The following is an 18,687-nucleotide window of genomic DNA, read 5'->3' on the forward strand; positions in this document are numbered from 1 at the left end:
TGAACCCCTCGGAGCAGAGTAAATGTTAGGGTGGGAATGAACCCCTCGAGAAATGTTATATAGGATGAGGTGCATAGAAAATGGAAAGACACGCACAACAAAGAAGTGTCAAGGTGGGGGTGGAGCTTGCATCGAGTAATATAAGATTATCTGACTCGAACAATATATCAATTCTAAAAATTTCAATAGAAATTGCAATCAAATCATCTTAGATCTGGTCATAAATTTTTTAAAACTTACCCTAGTCATTGTTCAACTAATTCTGTTCATCTTCTTTAATACCGAACATTGACTTAAGCGTTATAATCTACCTTAAATTGACAGGTGATGCAGTACTATTCCAATACCCTTCTCCTATCACCCCCAATCTTGTCAAATTTACCCAATATATTACACCCCCCCCCCCCAAAAAAAAAAAAAAAAAAAATTGAATCTTGATTGTCTCGTCAGCGCGCGTTAGAAGCCACGGCCCTGGCCCAAAACTTGATCTGTGCTTTCATGGCCTCCGCCGACGAGCTCTTCTCTACCCAACTTGGAGGAGCCGAGCTCTGTAGCAGCTGCCATGGCTGGTCTGGCAGATACTGCCTCCTTATCATCACTCTCTTCCTCTCTTGGAATAAGCTTGGAATCGGGTTGATTTCACCTGGGCTTTGATGTTTCTTGTCAGGTCCCAAGCCCAGGTCTTTGAATCTCTGAACTTTCGCTGATTCAAGATCATTTGAGCCCTTAATGATAATCATCTTGGCTTGATCACAAGCTAATTCCATGCCATTGGAGAGTACTTCTTCTGGTTCTGGTTTTTTCTTCGGGCGATGTGCCCTTGGAGTTGGAGCACTTGATCCTTGTTTCGTCACCTGCGAGCGAGTGGGAATTCATCGTCAATATCGTTAGATAATTCGTTAAATTCCTCGAATTAGATTACGTATCTTGAAGACGAGATTACCTTGGAAGAGTGCTTGGGCGGCAACTCGTCCGAGGAGCTGAGAGAAGCCTGCCTGATCAGTTTGCTGAGACTGAATTCACTCTCAGGGTCTTCTTCCCTCCCTATATACGGCGGCAGAGAGGGTGTCCGGAGCAAATTACGCCCCCTCTGCGGCGGCGCAGTAAACTTGGAACTGCCTTCTCCTTCTTGGCAAGCTTCGGCCACCGCCATGGAAGAAGAGCTTTTGGTTAGGCAAATATCAGCTGGGCTGTGGTTGGAGGAAGGACAGGGATCGGAGAAACATCTGGACATGACCTTGGTTCTTCCGCCTTGAAGCGGATTGCCGAAGAACCAGTGTTCTTCCAGTTCCAGGAGGTCTTCAGCCGCCGGGCCGCCATTGTTGCAACTGGAACTTGAAGAGGTTTCCATTAATATTTCTGCAAATTAACCTCTGCAGGTTGGTTGAACAGTTCAAAGAGACGGTTGAAATGATCAACCACATGGGTTTGTGGGGGGTTTATATATATATATATATATATTCACACACACACATATATATATATATATGTTGGCTTTGTGCATAGATTAATAAATTTAATTAAATCGGTTGGCAGCCAATGGAGATTGACAGGCAGGCCAGAGATGAATATGATGAACATGTACATGGATCGAGGCTGCGGACACCATGTGCTGCATGATTGCCCCACATTAATTGTCGCTAATTTATTGGGCTCAATAATTGTTCATTATAATAAATAAAAAAAGAGTATATTCTTTTGACATTGAAGCTGGTGACACCCTTGTTTAAATTTGAGTCTAATGTGACATGATTTCGATGGGTTTTTTTATCATATATTATAGGAGTTTTAAGAGCTAAGTTCAACTGGAGTGACATCTGAAGTGGATCTTCATAATTATTGAAATGGTACTTGAGATTAATAATCAACCATCTCAACAGGGTGATATATGAGATTGTTAAATGGCAATAACTTTTTTTTGTGCTATTTTTATAACACATGGAGAGAGAAAAATAGAGAGATGTAAACTCCAATTGTTATTTTCGACGACTCTATTTTAACTTTTATTAAAATAAATACAGATTACTTGAAGCAGAAATTTTCAAACAAGGCGTGCGACAAAGAGAGAGATAGGGAGAGAGAGCAAGTGACGAAGGGCTGGAGAGGCGAGCCGCTGAGGCCGATGTGGAGATGGCGACGCCGACAAACGATGGAGCAAGAAGAGTCGAGAGAGACAGCAAGCAAGAGCGAGGAAAACGACCGAGAGGAGAGCCAGCAAGGGAAATGGAAGGTAAGTCATCGAGGAGAAACAACTAAGAGAGAGAGACGCAGACGAAGGAATGAAGTTTATGGATTCGATTCGCAAGTTATATAATCAATTATATATATAATTATTTTTATTTTAGTTAACCAATTATTAATTATATATAAAATAAATATTTTTATTTTAGTTAATTGTTAGAATTTATTTAATTGATTGTTTGAATTTGAAATTTGATAAAAAATATATTAAAATATTAAAATGACACCCGTCATTGGAGCATATTTATCTTTTAGGGATGTTATGACACTATTTAAAGTTGTAAATGAATAATTTAGCACCCCAAAATGACACTCTCCCTTGAAGATGCTATAAGGATCGATAATGTATTTTGGATGGCTATTGATAATGGTTCTAGGATTGATTATTATATGTCATTTCAAAATATTAATTTTATAAATTATATCTTGAGAAAAACATGCCAGTCTCGAGATTTTGATCTCGAAAGTTATATTTATAAAAGAATAAGGCGAGCCTAAGTCTCTTAATTTGGTTTTCAATATCTAAGTTAGTAAAAGAAAAATAGGCAAAAATTAAACTCGAGTCAAATATCATACCAAATAGGGAATCCATGTCACTTTTATTGCACTAGTTCAAGGATCGATGTTGTCATTTTAGATGTCTTTTGTTGATAATTCTAGGATTCATCACCACACATCGTCTCGAAATTTTAACCTTAGGGACTACATTTTAAGAAAAACAAGTCACTTCGAAATTTCGACCTTAGATGTATTTGTAAGAGAATAAAGAGAGCCTTGGTCCTCTTATTTTGACATTTGACACTTAAGTTAGTAAAGAAAAAATATATATGATTACATAAAGACAAAAAACAAACTCGAGTTAGATACACACTAATGAGAGGCAAGGTACTTGAAGTAGGTTTCGAGATCCCCAAACTTGTATCCCGTAAGTTTCGAGAGAATTTCTCAAGATATGACGATGATGAGATCAGATCCTTCTCATTTATCTTAAACCTTCAAATTTTAAATTTGAATTTTTATTTTGATACTGACGATTCTTATTTTAGGAATCAAGACTTATCCTTCGGTTACAAGTTTCATTTATATGAGAAGTCACTTACATATTATAATTCACAGCCATTGAGATATGAAAACTAAATGTGTTAGCTTTTCTTTTAAGACTCTTTAATATCTAGAAAGGAAGCTAATGATTTTCTTATATCTTATATAGTATTTAATTTAACAACGAGGAACAGAGAAATAGCAGCGGCGGGGCGGCCAACTGCCCATGTGATCGTTATCTGTTGGGAAGGCATATATGTGTATTATAATAATAATAATAGTAATGACAATAATAGTAAGATGTTACGTGACAGAAAGATGTCTCATATTTAATATAGTTTAAACTTTAATATAAAGTTGGTTTAGGTGACAGCTGCCGCTGGCGTTTTGTCTTTACTTTAAGGCAAGATATCACAGGGCAAAACAACAAAGATATTATGTGGTGGCTATTTGCACCACGAGGTCCTCACTTTCAAGTTAATAGCCAATGGGTCCTTGGGCTGACTGGGCCCACTTCATTTGGGCCGGCCTTTACTCTTCCAAATTGGCCCGCCAAAAGCCCTTCCCTCATTTTTCTCAAACCCCATTGCATGCCACCTTTCAAATTATAATTTGTGGGAAATTAAATATTTTTTTATCTATATATATATATATATAATTTTGTTGAAAAAAATTAATCAAAGGGATATTCTAAAAGAACTTGTTCTTATTAAAACAATTCTTTAATAACATGAGGCGACCCCTATCATTTTATAATATGTAGTCAAAGTAATGTTTTTTTTATTTCTCAAACAAAAGGGTTAAATTGGTATTATCTTATTTGGAGATTTTTTGTGTGAAGGCGACTATTTTTGGCTAAGGAGAAATTATAAAAATACCTTTTTTAGATTCTTTAAAGTCGATATATATTTTTAGATATTTAGATTTAGATTCACATCTTACCTTATTAGTATATCAAACTCGAATAAAGAACCCGATTCAAATAACCAAATCCGCTTTGATTTAGACCCAAATCTCTACCTGTTTGAACTATCTCATGGGTTTGGATCTCATTGTTCAAGTGACATAATCATGGCCCTTTTTTTGAATTTAAGAAAATAGATAAACTATGACAAAATGGAAATGATGGAAACTCTGATTGCAAGAAAATAAGATGCTAAGGTTGCATTTAAAACCAAATTGAATGATGCTAAGGCTAATCTTATGAAGAAAAAATGAAAAATAAAGTTGTTGGAGGAAGAAAAAATTGGGTTGCTACCCAAAATTAGAAAAATGAAAGATGAGAAGGCTATTACCGATTCATTTTTCATAAAAAAAATTAGGATTTTATTCGTTTTATTAGTATTATGCTTGTTGTTTTGAGTGAATATGGTGCAAGATAAAAGCACCAAATATTTGGTTGTACCTCCCTCAATGTGTATTTTTCCAATTGGTATCAATATGTTTTGCACAATTTCTATGCTATGCATGTAGTGTTGGATCCTTGATTGTTTTGACAAGACTCTACAACATACAAATTCCCATTGGTAAATTAAATATAGTATAATGTAACTTGGAATAAATATGATTAATGAAATATACACACCTTCACTTGATCACTAATTAACAAGTGGTAAGTCAAATCCATCAACAATGTTAAGGTTCTCAAATAATTGCTTCAAAAATCATCTCTAAGTGTTCTGATTTTCATCTTCAACAACAGTCCAACAGATTAAAAACATTTGATTATTCTCATTTTTTTCGATTGCACTGAGTAATTAATGCATCTCCTATTAAGGTTTTTAGAAAATACCTATCAAAATAAAGACAAAATCTGCAAGTTTTCATATAACATTTCCTCAAACCTAAAAATCCTACATAAAATATTTTGAACACAAGCTGCCCGTTAGATCTAAGTAGACTTTGTCTCAATTATAAACTTGTCTTCTTGTTCAACCCTTCACTACAAAATATATATATATATATATATATTAGAGAGAATTTTTTTTCATCTCTAATAAAGATAAATTTAGAGACGAATTTACAAAAAAGCTTTTAGAGATAGATTTAAAGACAAAAAATAGTTATCTTTATGTTAGAGATGAAATCAAAGACGTATAATTTTTTCTATTTTTGAAATTTTCTTGCTTACAGATGAAAAAAATTTCATATTTGTATTTTTTTCGTTAGCCAGAGGCGGAATATTTTTTCGGAATATTTTTTCGTCTCTAAAGATAGAGAAGAAACAAAAATTTTCCCATCTCTATTTTGAATATTGAGGGAATTAGAGAGAGATATAATGTCTTCTCTAATGATAATATATATATATATATATACACACACCTCTTAACATCAATCAACCTTGCTTGATGATTGACCTCCATCGTCCGCCATTGCTTGCTACCTATTAGTTAGGTTCTGGAATAATGCAAAATTGTAGGAAATGGTACTTGAGTTATTCATTGAAGACGCAAAATATTATTCATTGCTTGCATTTCCAACCAACCATTTCTTATTCTTTATGTTCTTAACTTCTATTTTACCTATTTCTTCTTTTTTTTCTTTGTTGCATCAGCTAGCGTGCAAAGAATTATAAGGATTTGCAAAAGAAAATAGATCGATCAGCTGAAACAACAATAGTTGATTGGCTCGTGGAGTTGGTCATAAATCACCATCGTCTGAACAACATACATATATATATGTATATGTCTGAAGAATACGTGGATGAGTTGAGAAAGAAAATTCAATCTCAGGTGATTAATTGATCTTCTAGCTATGAACGCTTATTCTCGTATGGTAATCAAACCTTGCCTTGTCCGTTATTGTTGGGAATTAGGTTGTATTACTATTATTATTGTTTTTTCTAATCAAATCTTGATCATTAAATATATCTTGGGATGATTATCTTTATGCGGCCCTCGATACTTGTGCCCTCGATCATTAAATGCATCTTAATCATTCGTAAACCACACCAATACCTTATCAACATGAACATCATGTCTTCCAAGCTCCACGCCTACCTTCCCTATCCCATCATCATTTACCTCATTTATAATTATTTCATAGTCCACCCTTACCTCACCTACATTTGCCATATTTAGTCCATGGTCCACATCATTTTCCTTATATAGTATATGGTTCACACCCTTTTCACTTTACTCATTATCTTTACATTTTACATTCAATGTAAATTTTCAGAAAATTAAACTTTACTCCCTCTTCCCATATTGAGCCAATTAGAACATAATTGTCAGAATTAAAATGATTAGATAAAATTATAAATTCATAAAAAAATTTGGATTGTTTTTGCTATAAGCCCTAAAATAAATCATGTTGCTATTCAAAATAACATTAGAGACATCTGATGTGATGACGTGGAGATCCGCAAATTGAATTTATTGGACTTAGAAGTTGATATCAATAGCTATATTTAGATATTGTTGTAGATATTATATATATATAGCTATATTTAGATATTGTTGTAGATATTATATATATATATATAAAAATTCAAAAACACCATATCCAATTGAATTCTAATCAAGTTTAATCGGTTCAAAGGTCCAATCTTAAACTGTTAAGTCGAAGGATCTTTTATTTTAAAATCATGTTAGATGTACATTATTTTTGTACATCTTATACTATACAAAAGAGTATTATGATCAAAATACCCTCGTCTTTATGCGGCTCATGAGGGATATTTTTGTTATTGATATACCTTTGTGTAACTTAAGTGTACACAAAAATGTATTAATAACATTATTCTTTATTTTAAGTTGGATCAAACATCCTAATTAATCATTTTTAAAAGATAAAAGGTTGAATGAGATTGGATTAAAAATTATTTTTCTATAACTAATATGATGAAATGAATGAAAAGACACGAAAGACATAATTATTGCAAATTTATTGGTGCCATTCATATGACTATAGCTCGTGCAACTCCTCTAAGAACCTGTCAACGTAACCGTCCATGAAGCCATGGATCGCTAGGGTTTCTCTCCACCTGGCATGTTTTCGTCGGACCAAGCTACCCACCTCGCCGTCTTCCTCCATTACCGACTTCACAGCCTTGCTCAAGCTCTCCTTCGAGAACCACCCATCTTCATCCCTCTCCACCTCCACCGCCACGTTCAGCTCCTCCGTCAGAATCCTCGAATTCAAGATCTGATCCCCCAGTTGCGGCACCAGAACTATCTGCTTATCGCTCATCAAAGATTCCCACATCGACCCAAATCCACAGTGAGTGACAAAGCAGCCGACCGATCCGTGGCTTAGAAGCTCCGGCTGCGGGACCCACCCGCCGTGGACCAGGCCGCGGCTTTTGACTCGCTCTTCGAACCCCTCCGGCAGGGCTTCCTCCACCGTGGCTTCCCCCGCGGGCGGCTTCACGGCGACGAGAAATGGGTAGCCGGTTAGCTCGAACCCTAGAACCATCTCCTGGAACTGGCGCTTTTCGAGGATCCACTGGCTGCCAAATGCGCAGAAAACAACGGATCCGGGTCTGAACCCGGCTAGCCATTCCGCCCACTGGCCTTCCAGAGGAGACTTTCCCAGCGCCGGCAAGACGGGTCCGGTCAGGATCACGGGCTTGTTGTACTGGGTTCCAATGTAGTCACAGAATTGGCCTTCCATTTCTCGGCAAGTCCGGAAAGAGATTGCGTCGCATTCTTTCATGGCGGTTGCAGTGCGGCCGTAGAAGGTTCTCCCTGTCAGAAAAGATGAAAGAAATGAGAGTTTTGTTCTATAAATTCTGTCAGTACTGTTTGAGAAATTAAACTTGTAAATGGAAGCCAGCTGCTAGTAGTTAGAAAGAAAACGCATGCAGATGATCGTGCATGATGAGAAGCCTAGAATGGGAAAGTTCAAACGATTGGCTTTCATGCATTTCAAAATTCTTTTTCTTTTTCTCAGAAGTGAGTAATAATCTCAGATAACACAAAATATGCAAAGATTCGAAGTAGAATACAGAAGATATTCTAACCGCTTCCAAAGTCCTTCGATATGAACGTCAAGGCTCGAGCTTCATGCCGGCGGAGCACCACCGTGGAAGAAGGGTACCCCGGGGGTGGCTCCGCCAAGTCGGCCTCCGTCACCGGCCGGTCCTCGGGAACGTTCCGTGCAGGGACTAACGCTATCGCGATCGACGCGGCAGAAACCACACTGTAAACTACAGATTTGAAGCCAATCTTGGGAGCTAATTCCGGCACCCAACAAGCGAAATCAAAGAACACGAAATTGGGTTTGAGTTGGGTTAAGAGTTGTTCGACTTGGTCGCGGGTGAGGTCCATGGCGGTGGCGAGGTGGGCGGTGGCGGAGAGGTGGATTTCGGACGCCGTCTCCGTGCCCGGCGGGAGGCCGTCCACTGGCGGGACGGCGACGACGTGGAAAGTGATGAGATCTGGGTAGAGATTGGCGGATTCCAATTGGAGGAGGGCTTTCTTGGGGAGTAAAAAGGAGATCTGGTGGCCTCGCTTGGCGAGCTCGTTGGCGAGATGGAGAAACGGATTCATGTGACCGAAGGCGAACCATGGAAACATGGCGATGTGAAGCTTTGAAAAATTTCTGGTTTCCGCCATTGATGATCTGGTAGTTGTTAATTATCTGCAGAAGCTGCAACTGATTGGGCAAATGATCTCACGGACTTTCTTGCGGATCGCAACAGTCCCCAATCCACGAGAAAGTGAATCAACATATACGTAGTCTTATCAAAGTTGCCTTCTTTGTTATGTTGCATGATATATATATATATATATATTTATATATATAGGGCTAATAGCAGCCAAAATCTGATTTTTTTTTTTTTGGTGTGTTTTTGCAATCTAATTCAAATATTTTAATTTTATTAATTATATTTCAATTGATTCGATTAGATGCAATTTTATCCTACACTCGAAATTAATTTAAGAAAAAACATGTGTTATTACTAACATAACATATCACATGTCATTAAAAAATATTTTAAGTGAATCTCACATGAATACGTGTAAAAAATATAAAAAATAAAATATTATTAAATATATATATATGTTATATATATACACACATAGAGAAAAAGGAGAGCAAATGATGAAAATACGACGACAATTACGAATGAGATTGAGGCGACAGCGCTAGGTTGAAGGTGACGATTGTTCTGAAAGATAGAAGCGACGATGGAGGCCAATTTGGAAGAAAGAGGCGACAAAGAAGGAGGAGGTTAATTAGTCGCCTCTCATTCATTGCAGACTTTCATCATCGTCGCCTTCGGCCCAACGTCGTTGCCGTCGCCGTCTCCTGGATCTATTCCTTTTGTTGCATCTTAAATTAATTTTAGATATTGGATAAAATTAATTAAAATATAATTGACAAAATTAAAATGTTTAGATTATATTGTAAAAATGCAAAAAGATTTAGATTTTTGCTGCTATTAGCTCATATATATATATTTATAATTGTCTTTGTATAAAGGGTTATTAAATTGAATTTCTTACGCAATTGTTGTTGGGGTCCACCCCATTCCCTGGTTAAAGTTAACCAATCATGGACCATGGTTTGGTTTTTTGATTAGGGTTTGTTAATCTGGATTAAAAATTACATTTTTCCTCCCTTTTCTCTTAAGGGCTAAAATTGGAAATTGGAAGAAGATGGAAAATATATAAGAGAAAGAAAGAGAAGATTTTGCAGCGAAACAGAAAGAACGAAGTGAGAGAGAGAGAGAGTAACTGGATGTAATTTTATTTAATACCTAAAATTAATTTAAATGGTATGCATTCATATTGATTCGATATATCACGAGTTATATAATAATAATATAAATGAAACTCACATATACATATAAAATAAAATAAATTTGGAATTAAATATTTTCATTGATATGCATCAGGGTTTCAAATGTGGGGAAACAGTAATTAGGGTTTCGAAATTGGGTTATAGTTTCATTAAGGGGCTTATTTAAATTACATTGAATTTAATTAGGGTTTGTTTTTATTTGTTATATATTGTTCATCAATAATTGGTTTTATAATTTGTAATTGGATTTATATTGATAATGTTATTTGTGGTTTTGTTATAACAATAACCCTGTGAAAGTATGAGTTGATGGTCAATTTAGTGAGTGTACTGCGTACATATGTTAGTGGTATTTATGTATTGGGTGGTGAAATGATTATACTGAGATGTTTTATAAGGATATTGGTAAGTTATGATGATTTGTATAAATTAGGGTACTATAAACCTAGGGGAGATTGAGATTATTAAATTTTAATCTTTAATGATGATAAAATATTTAGGATGTGGGAAGAAGTAACTGAGTTTAATTTCTAAAGATTTACATCAGCTGAAAAAGATATGAAATAGTTTGGATGCAAGTGATGTAATTCTTGTTAGACTGTGTGTCATTAGAGCTAAAACTGACTTTACTGACTGAGATTAAATCCGAATTTAACTGTCTATAGTTCTCGGGGGTTATAGGTTCAGGATTATGGGAGGGGCGTAAGTATCGATACTTGGTTATAAAAAATAAAATAAAAAATTTATATTGAGTCAGGTGAAAAAGATATGGACCATGGTCTATATAAGCAAGACAAGTGGAAAAGATGGGGACACGCACTATACGAGACAAGTGGAAAGAATGCGTACCATGGACTATTAAAGGCACATGTAGGTGATGTAAGGGTGGATCACGGAATAAACAAGGTACATGATCGTGGGGTAGGTGTGGATAGTGGAGAATCTCATGTTCATGCGATAAGGTATGTGTGGATTATGAGGCAAGTCTTAATTATGAAATATTAATTGGATTTTATTTTATCTAATACCTAAAATTGATTTAAAGGGTGTGTGTTCGTGCTGATTTAGTATGTTACGTGCCATATAATAATAATATTAGTAAGATTCGTATGTACATATAAAAAAAAATAAAAATTTATACCCCAAGTTAATTGGATGAGTTAAAATTTTAAATAGCATTTTGACATATCTAACAAGGGAGACAAATACAAATTGAAGGAGAAAGTAATCGAAGAGGAAAACACAAAGAGAAGATGAAGAGGAAAGAATTGAAAGAGAAAAACGCAAAGGAAGAAATCAAACAAGGTTGGAGTTTTGAGGTGGTGATTTGCAGTCTGATAAGGGAGACATACACGACTTGAAAGACAAAAAAGAATCGCAGAAGAAAGAAATTGAAGCCTTAGACCGATCTAAGACAACTCTACCGTAATCCACATAAGCGCGACACATTTTTTGCAGAGATTTTAGCATGAGACACCCATGGCGCTAGCCCATGGCTTGCCCATTTGAAAAAAAATTGAAAAATACAAAAGTTGAAAAAAAAAAACTTTAATAAATCAAATATTTTTAAGAAAATTCTATCCCCAGCCCGATAAATTACTCTCTACAGTCCACCCCATGCAAAATTCTATCAAAATTTTAAAATTCTCATTTTAACCCTGTCCATTACTTCCTCCTCCGACCATCTTGACCGCCGTCTCACCTCTCTCTTTTCCTCCCACGCTATATACACATATACACACAAACACATAGAGAAAGAGAGAGACAGAGTGTGGGTCGGCCATGGCCGAGATATATATATATACACACACAGTGGATCGGCCATGGCCGACCCACACTCACACATTTATATATATATATATATATACACACACACACATATATATATATATAAACACTCACACACACACATATATATCTATACACACACGCGCACATGGCCGCGGCCATGGAAACCCCCACACCGCACCGCGAGATGCGGAGGTTCCCCGCAGCTCGCGGTGCGGAGATTACAGAATCCTCCGCACCGCGAGGTGCGGAGGTTTTAGAGTCCTCCACACCTCGCGATGCAGAGGTTTAAGTCCATGGCCGCGACCATGATTGTGGCCATGCGTGTGTGTATATATATACGTGTGTGTGAGTATGTGTATATATATATATATATAAATGTGTGTGTGGGTCGGCCATGTGTGTGTATATGTATATATACACTGTGTGTATACATATACACACAGTGGCTGACCCACTCTCTGTCTCTCTCTCTCTTTCTTTATGTGTTTGTGTGTATATAGCGTGGGAGGAAAAGAGAGAAGTGAGGCGACGGTCGAGATGGTCGGAGGAGGAAGTAGTGGGCAGGGTTAAAATGGAAATTTTAAAATTTTAATAGAATTTTGCATAGGGTGGGCTGTAGAAAGTAATTTGTCGGGCTGAGGATAGAATTTCTCATATTTTTATAATAATTTAACTCTTGAATTTAATATTGTCTGATAAGGGAGCTAAAGTAGTGAATCTATCGACACTAAACAGTGGCATATTCACTTATTTAACCATTACTCATTAGAGCATTACACATTAGTCTCATTAGTTGTATCATAAATAATTACAATAAATTTAAGTTATACTTTTAAAATTATGGATCCAATTTAAAGATTTAGAACACCATCTTGTGAGCTCCAAGTTGAGTCCAAATTCTGGTTTCACTAATTTTTTATGTTAAAATCATTACAAAATACTTTCGTCGACCCATTTGATTTAATATTCTGACTCACTAGAACCGAAACCAACTCGGCATAGGCCACGGACAAAGCCTGGGAATTAAGGGCTTTGGGGTTGTGTCAAGCCCCCTGCCCCTCATAACATGAATCAAGCCAACACACCCTATTTTAAAAAAGAATAAAACTCAATCCGACTTACTCATGTGACACCTCGACCATTGCTAATCAACTTACCAAACTGCGATAATAGTATTTTAAGAATACCTGAGAGAGAGAGAGAGAGAGAGAGAGAGAGATCTGAATGAGCATCATCTCTCACATCTCAATCGAAGAAACAAAGGTACAAGGTTGAAACTATATTTCACAACTCAACAACCAACGTTTAAGATGGAAACTGAGCCATTGCTTCTCAGAAGACATCTACTAGTTTCATTCCAAGCACGGTATTTTCAGAGACCTATTTTCTTGACTCCAGATAAGACCACATACCTAGTCAAGAGCCGTAACGGAGACCTTCAAAACGACAACTTTTCTAAGCCTCATCAACTAGTCATCTTCATCAAGCATTGTGAAATCTTCGATCCCATCAGGTCTAGCAGAATGCGAGTTCAATGAGCGCATTTCATCGATTTCGACAAGTAACAAGGGGTCGCGCAACACTCTGTCTGCCACCAGTACTTTCGGGCAGCCTGAAAGAAGAAAACAAATGTGTTCAAACGCTGAGGCGTATGGGAAGAATTAAGAAGTCCTAACCGAGTAAAAGAGAAACTGAAACTCAATCCAAATACCAGCTATGGGGCATTGAGAGTGTGCATTCTTGGACCTTATGTGGTGCATAATGGCCGCTTTTTCATATATATGCCTGCAGTCCAAGCTACACCAAGGCAGTAATAGTTATTAGTATGAGACACAAATAAACAAAATAAGAGACAAAGCAATTTGGACGTCCCTCCTCATGATCAAAATTTAATCTATTAAGCAAGTGGGTGAAACATTGTTTTTGATGATATGATTATGATGAACAATTAAACAATCATGTTAAGCAAAAATTTTCATCTTGATTTGCAACTAATGGAACAGTTTACTCCAGTTAACTGGGGATCTGAAACAATTGATATGCCTAGATATGATTATTTCCAGTATATATAGGAGGTCTGTAGAAAATAAACTTTTTATCTTGTTATGGTATGTACTCTACCTCGACTACAATTTGTAGATAATTGTTGAAACAGCATATCTGCTATTACCTGATCTCATTGACAAGCAATTAAAATGTAGAGATCCCCAGTACAAAGAAGTATTGAAGGAGCAAAAGCGAAAACAGGAAAACAAGTAATTGCTTACCAAGCCAAGACGAGATTGCACAACTTGATCAACTAAACAAGACAAAAGGGCTTAAGATAATTTTGGGGATTTTGTGGTCCAATTTGCAATCCTCTTCTATATATGCAAATGATTGAACATAAATGTGAACAAAACGTACAGAAGTTACCTGTGATATATGTGCAGAAAATGCAAATATGACACTTGAAAGTCTAGTAGGTGGAGAATTCTTTAAAGATCTCAATCATACCTTCGAACTGGATCATCCAGCTTGGTAACAGGCTTTCCAGTCAATGGGCAATTGATGTTCAGAAGATTGCATTGTGTACTGGTCATTACAAGATCCTCCTGCTCTTCACCGGGCATTGGCTGTCCTGCATGATGAACATTCTATGGAAAGAAACAGACAGAACTACATCAAAACAAGGTTTACATTTAAGAATTAACCTTGAGAACCAAGAACATTATAGTAATAAATAACTTTCAAATAGCAACAAAACAATAAGCACCATGCAGTAAGAAGAATAAACATAATATTTAACAGTAAATGGAGACGAGATATGAAAACACACGCTTAAACAATCCCTGCTGCAGCTCTCTTGTATGTGCATTTGTGCCAAAATTGTCCTATTAACTACAGTAAGTGCCAACAGAGCAGCTCTTGAATAGATAACAAAAACATACCGGTAATATATTTTAAACAGCTAAAAATGAAGTCAGATAATTTGAATTAAAGATCATAAACAACAGAAAAGTGAACTTATTGTCCTGATAATATGGGTATAAGAACTTCACCATCAATCCTGTCACATCGCAAACCACTTCAATCATCCAAAGAGATTCTCTTGTCCCAAAAATGGAGAAAAGTAAATCTTAGGTTGTGGTCCAAGTCTCATGAGCATGTTTGTTCCGTGTATCATACTCAACCATAGTTTGTAAGCCAGAACTGTCCGTGAAGCCTCAGCAAGGCATTTCAATCAATGAATTTAATAGCACTATTTAATAGGCGTCTTTGACAGATACTCTCTCAAAATTGGCTAAAACATTTCTGGTGCAGCTAAGCTCATAACTTATAACCATGTTCTTGATCACCTTGTCAGGTTATTCAGCCTTGGAATATTGTCCACAAGAAGGTTGGACCTTCTGCAACATGCACGGTAGAAGAACTTGCATTCTCAAAAAATTTCAATTTTCTTGCCTAATTTCTTCAGTAATATAAATGTGTAACTGACCGAGATACTCTGGCCATTTTCACTCAACAAGGTTTCAATAAACCAAGTCCCTGTACTAAATGCTCAAAAGTTACATGATAAACTTCCTTCTTCCAACTACTTGATGACCCACCACGGTATTTGATGTCATCCACACCACTTCTACCACCTTTGAATACGTTCCTCCAAATTTTGCAGCTTCTCCAGGTGCTGCCCAGCAAACGTATGTTGTTCAGGCCCAAATGCAAACCCCACACAACTACTAATCCTAATAGAGCCTCCCAGTGTTTGGATGCTTTTGGTAGAAATCTAAGTTTTTCTAAACTCCAAAAGTAGCTATATTGGGACACCTTTGACCTCTTGAAAAGGGTTTGAAATTAGAATTGTGTAAATATACATCATGCCAGTCATCAACGAGGTGTCTTCACCGTCTTGAACCACCTATTTCTGCATGATGCTTTACTGCAGAAAAACTTTTAGTTAGTACTATTGTGCTTTGCTTCTTATCAAGAATCAAACACAAAAAACTGCTCCCAGGGCACAGGTTAAGTGGTTGGGCCATAATAAGCTGAAATTCACACCAGTAGGTCGTGGGTTCAATTTCTTGCTCTACGTAGTGAGGCAAAGTCTTCACTTACGATTTACCTCCTCTGCTGAAATCGAAGGCACGAGCAACGAGAGACCACACAAGGGCGGTAATCCCAAGAATCAAACACAAAATAACATTAGCATGGTCAGGCAGGTGCCAAGGTCAACCAGATGAGGGAGAAATGAGATAATTGCTTTCTCCCCCATCAATTAAGATCAGATTAGAGCATTTTGTAAGTGAAAGCTGATGAAAGCATTAAATGTATTGTGTAAGCTAACAAACTTACTTTTGTCATCAGCCTCAATATCAGTAAACCTATTGGTCATTTCAAAAAACCAAACTTACTCTAATTAAATTTAATTTGACCAAACATGCCTTCCCAGTTCAACTATATCGATTCACCATTCATGCTCAACTTCACTTGAAACTTTAACCTTTATTACAACTAAGACACCATGTTATTTTGTATGCCTCAGTGGGTCAACCCACTTGCAAGTGATTCCTTTTTGTTGCCCTTAACTTGGATCAAGTTACAGTTGCAACATTGGTGCTGGGATTGGTATAGAACTATATATAGGCTGCACATGACAAGAACATTCAAACTATTCTTACCCATTTAACACCAATCATTAACATCTACCTACCTATAGATGCATTTGTTTATACTGTCTTTTCTGTACCGCCACTTTATCCACATAGCCACCATTCTCGTTTAAAATAGATCATGATAAACATATAATTCTTGACTGCCCACATTTTGCACCGTAGCAGTTAACTGGTATAATAGACAATTAAAAACATATATATAGAGAGAGAGAAGGGCCGGGGGGGGGGGGGGGGGGGGGGGGGGGGGGGGGGACAGGCAAAAATGGAGAAGAAGCAGAAAATAGAGCAATTGGCAAGTAATACATATTCCAAACTCCCCTTCATTTATTTTGTCATCAACCATATATATTCTGCGTTTCTTTTAATTCCTTCATTTATTTTGTCATCAACCATATATATTCTGAGTTTCTTTTAATTCCTTCATTTATTTTGTCATCAGCCATATATATTCCAAGTTTTTTTAAATAAAATGAAACATAAATAACCACAAGCATCACATCGCTGCCTATTGAAATTAAGAAGGAAAAGGCCCTCCCATAAGAAAAAAGACTGCAAGCAGTGTGGATAGATCCATAAATAATCTTACATCCCAGCATTTGGGGGAGGCAGATTTGCGTGTTGATGCTAATGGTTATTATCACTAGCTGAAACTCTAGAAAACTAGTAAATCTGGAAAGAGACGTACCCAAATTGCTTCCTTAAACTGGCGTAATAGTTGATGATTTTGGGGAACTGAAGATGAATTGGCCTTGGACTTAGCAATCTCATTATCAAATAACTTCTTAAAATCTGCTAGCTGCATTTTAATTGTCAAATTAAGAAATAAGTTGTGCAAAACTAATGAATTATAATCCACAAAAAGTGGGAAATACAATTTCAATATGCTTCAGAAGAAACTGTAAGGAGGAAAAAAGAACTTAGGCACCTCTTCCCCGGGCTGGTAATTATTTCCAACAGATTGAATTGCAGAGGATAAATGTGAGCAATCTTCAGAAGCTACCAACAATTCAAGAATACCATCTTCAAGCTCCTTTACCTGCACTAGCAATCAGCATGAGCTTATGCAAAATACCCAATGCTCCTCCTAAGATTTCCCAAAAAGTGGACTGGTTGTATTGTATTTTTATACTCTGAAAATATTTTAAGTATTTGTCATATAATTTCCCTTCACAGGTTTGGGAAAAAGATTTTGATAGTTGAATTGGGTACTATTATTCTGGCCCAACAATACCCCCCCCCCCCCCACAACCCTCCAATTTGTCAAAAACTTGTTAATACTGCTGAATGGCATGAAGATCAACAGTTTCAGTTTCTGGTTAAACAATATTTATATTATATAGATCTCAGAAGCTAAGAGTAGTTGACCTTATAATTGGCATTTAACACTATTGTAGCAAATATTATACGAAAATAAGAGAGAGAGAGTTAGGTTACTGCTTATTAAAAATCTTCAACCAAGTTCTATCAATAAAAGGACTACTTAAACTTCCACGGCCAAAATTACAGCTCCATTTGAAATATGCAAGTTCTAATTCAAGAAAAAAGTAAAGGAAGCCCAAATCTTCTGATCCTACGATTTATCAGCTTCTCAAAGTCTCGTCTGTATCCCAAGCAGAACTTACCAGCATTTTCAACCACGGAATCCACACACTCACCCAAACTTATCATTGAACGCTCGAAATCAACCTACAAACCGATCAAAAGAAGCGCAGAAAAAAATTATAAAAAAAAAAAAACAAGTACCGTACCATCTGGGCCTCATTATGCCTCTCCAAATCGACCGCGACTTCCTTCATCATGGTGATGGCTTTTCGAATTTCCTGCAAGAAACAAAGAAATCAAACACTGAATCACAGCAAGCGTGCGAAAAAATGGGGCTGGAGAGAGCAATGCTTCGGAAAACAGTGGGATGATACAGCAATTAGGGATTGATTTTCGGAGAAGAGCGTTGTGGCGGAGGATTGGATTCTTCTGGATGCGCCGTCGGGGCGAGAACCGGAGGTCGATGCCATTCGTGTTTTCCGATCAAAGCTAATTGATTTGGAGGAGAGAGGTGGCCACAGAGTTTTGGAGGGAAGGCATCTACGCGCGTTTATATAAAGAATCGTTGAATTGGGGAATCCAAATTCATGTGGCAAATTGGTAACTTTTCAGTGAATATTTGGGTTTCTTGTCTTTTGAGTTTTGGTATTGCAATATCCTATTTTGTGTT

General features: G+C 36.8%; 3 protein-coding genes across 3 annotated transcripts; all 3 read right to left on the bottom strand.

The window, feature by feature from the left end:
• Positions 1–114: 114 nt before the first annotated feature.
• LOC127791794 (uncharacterized) lies at positions 115–1,444 on the bottom strand. The gene is made up of 2 exons (XM_052321864.1): positions 944–1,444; positions 115–854 (listed from the first exon to the last, which is right to left on the bottom strand). Exons 1-2 carry the CDS (start codon positions 1,349–1,351, stop codon positions 447–449), a joined length of 816 nt encoding a protein of 271 aa, XP_052177824.1. The 5' UTR covers positions 1,352–1,444; the 3' UTR covers positions 115–446.
• A 5,592-nt stretch (positions 1,445–7,036) lies between these two features.
• Positions 7,037–9,033, bottom strand: LOC127792358 (UDP-glycosyltransferase 79B6-like). The gene is made up of 2 exons (XM_052322826.1): positions 8,246–9,033; positions 7,037–7,970 (listed from the first exon to the last, which is right to left on the bottom strand). The coding sequence occupies exons 1-2, from the start codon at positions 8,838–8,840 to the stop codon at positions 7,189–7,191; spliced, it is 1,377 nt and encodes a 458-aa protein (XP_052178786.1). The 5' UTR covers positions 8,841–9,033; the 3' UTR covers positions 7,037–7,188.
• A 3,931-nt stretch (positions 9,034–12,964) lies between these two features.
• LOC127791441 (E3 SUMO-protein ligase MMS21) lies at positions 12,965–18,669 on the bottom strand. Its single transcript, XM_052321320.1, has 7 exons — positions 18,392–18,669; positions 18,224–18,295; positions 17,401–17,511; positions 17,161–17,271; positions 14,320–14,459; positions 13,535–13,620; positions 12,965–13,435 (listed from the first exon to the last, which is right to left on the bottom strand). The coding sequence occupies exons 1-7, from the start codon at positions 18,485–18,487 to the stop codon at positions 13,293–13,295; spliced, it is 759 nt and encodes a 252-aa protein (XP_052177280.1). The 5' UTR covers positions 18,488–18,669; the 3' UTR covers positions 12,965–13,292.
• Positions 18,670–18,687: the final 18 nt, after the last annotated feature.

Source organism: Diospyros lotus, chromosome 15 (genome assembly GCF_014633365.1).
Source record: "Diospyros lotus cultivar Yz01 chromosome 15, ASM1463336v1, whole genome shotgun sequence".
Classification (NCBI taxonomy): Eukaryota; Viridiplantae; Streptophyta; class Magnoliopsida; order Ericales; family Ebenaceae; genus Diospyros; species Diospyros lotus.

Bases quoted from the DNA above. Each gene is read 5' to 3' on its own strand.
- LOC127791794 (XM_052321864.1), bottom strand. From the start codon at position 1,351: ATGGAAACCTCTTCAAGTTCCAGTTGCAACAATGGCGGCCCGGCGGCT. The intron at 855-943 runs GTAATCTCGTCT...ACTCGCTCGCAG, and splicing joins CGCCCAAGCACTCTTCCAAG to GTGACGAAACAAGGATCAAG.
- LOC127792358 (XM_052322826.1), bottom strand. From the start codon at position 8,840: ATGGCGGAAACCAGAAATTTTTCAAAGCTTCACATCGCCATGTTTCCA. The intron at 7,971-8,245 runs GTTAGAATATCT...CTTTTCTGACAG, and splicing joins ATCGAAGGACTTTGGAAGCG to GGAGAACCTTCTACGGCCGC.
- LOC127791441 (XM_052321320.1), bottom strand. From the start codon at position 18,487: ATGGCATCGACCTCCGGTTCTCGCCCCGACGGCGCATCCAGAAGAATC. The intron at 18,296-18,391 runs GTATCATCCCAC...TGTTTCTTGCAG, and splicing joins AAAATCAATCCCTAATTGCT to GAAATTCGAAAAGCCATCAC. The intron at 14,460-17,160 runs GTACGTCTCTTT...TTCTTTCCATAG, and splicing joins AGTTTAAGGAAGCAATTTGG to AATGTTCATCATGCAGGACA.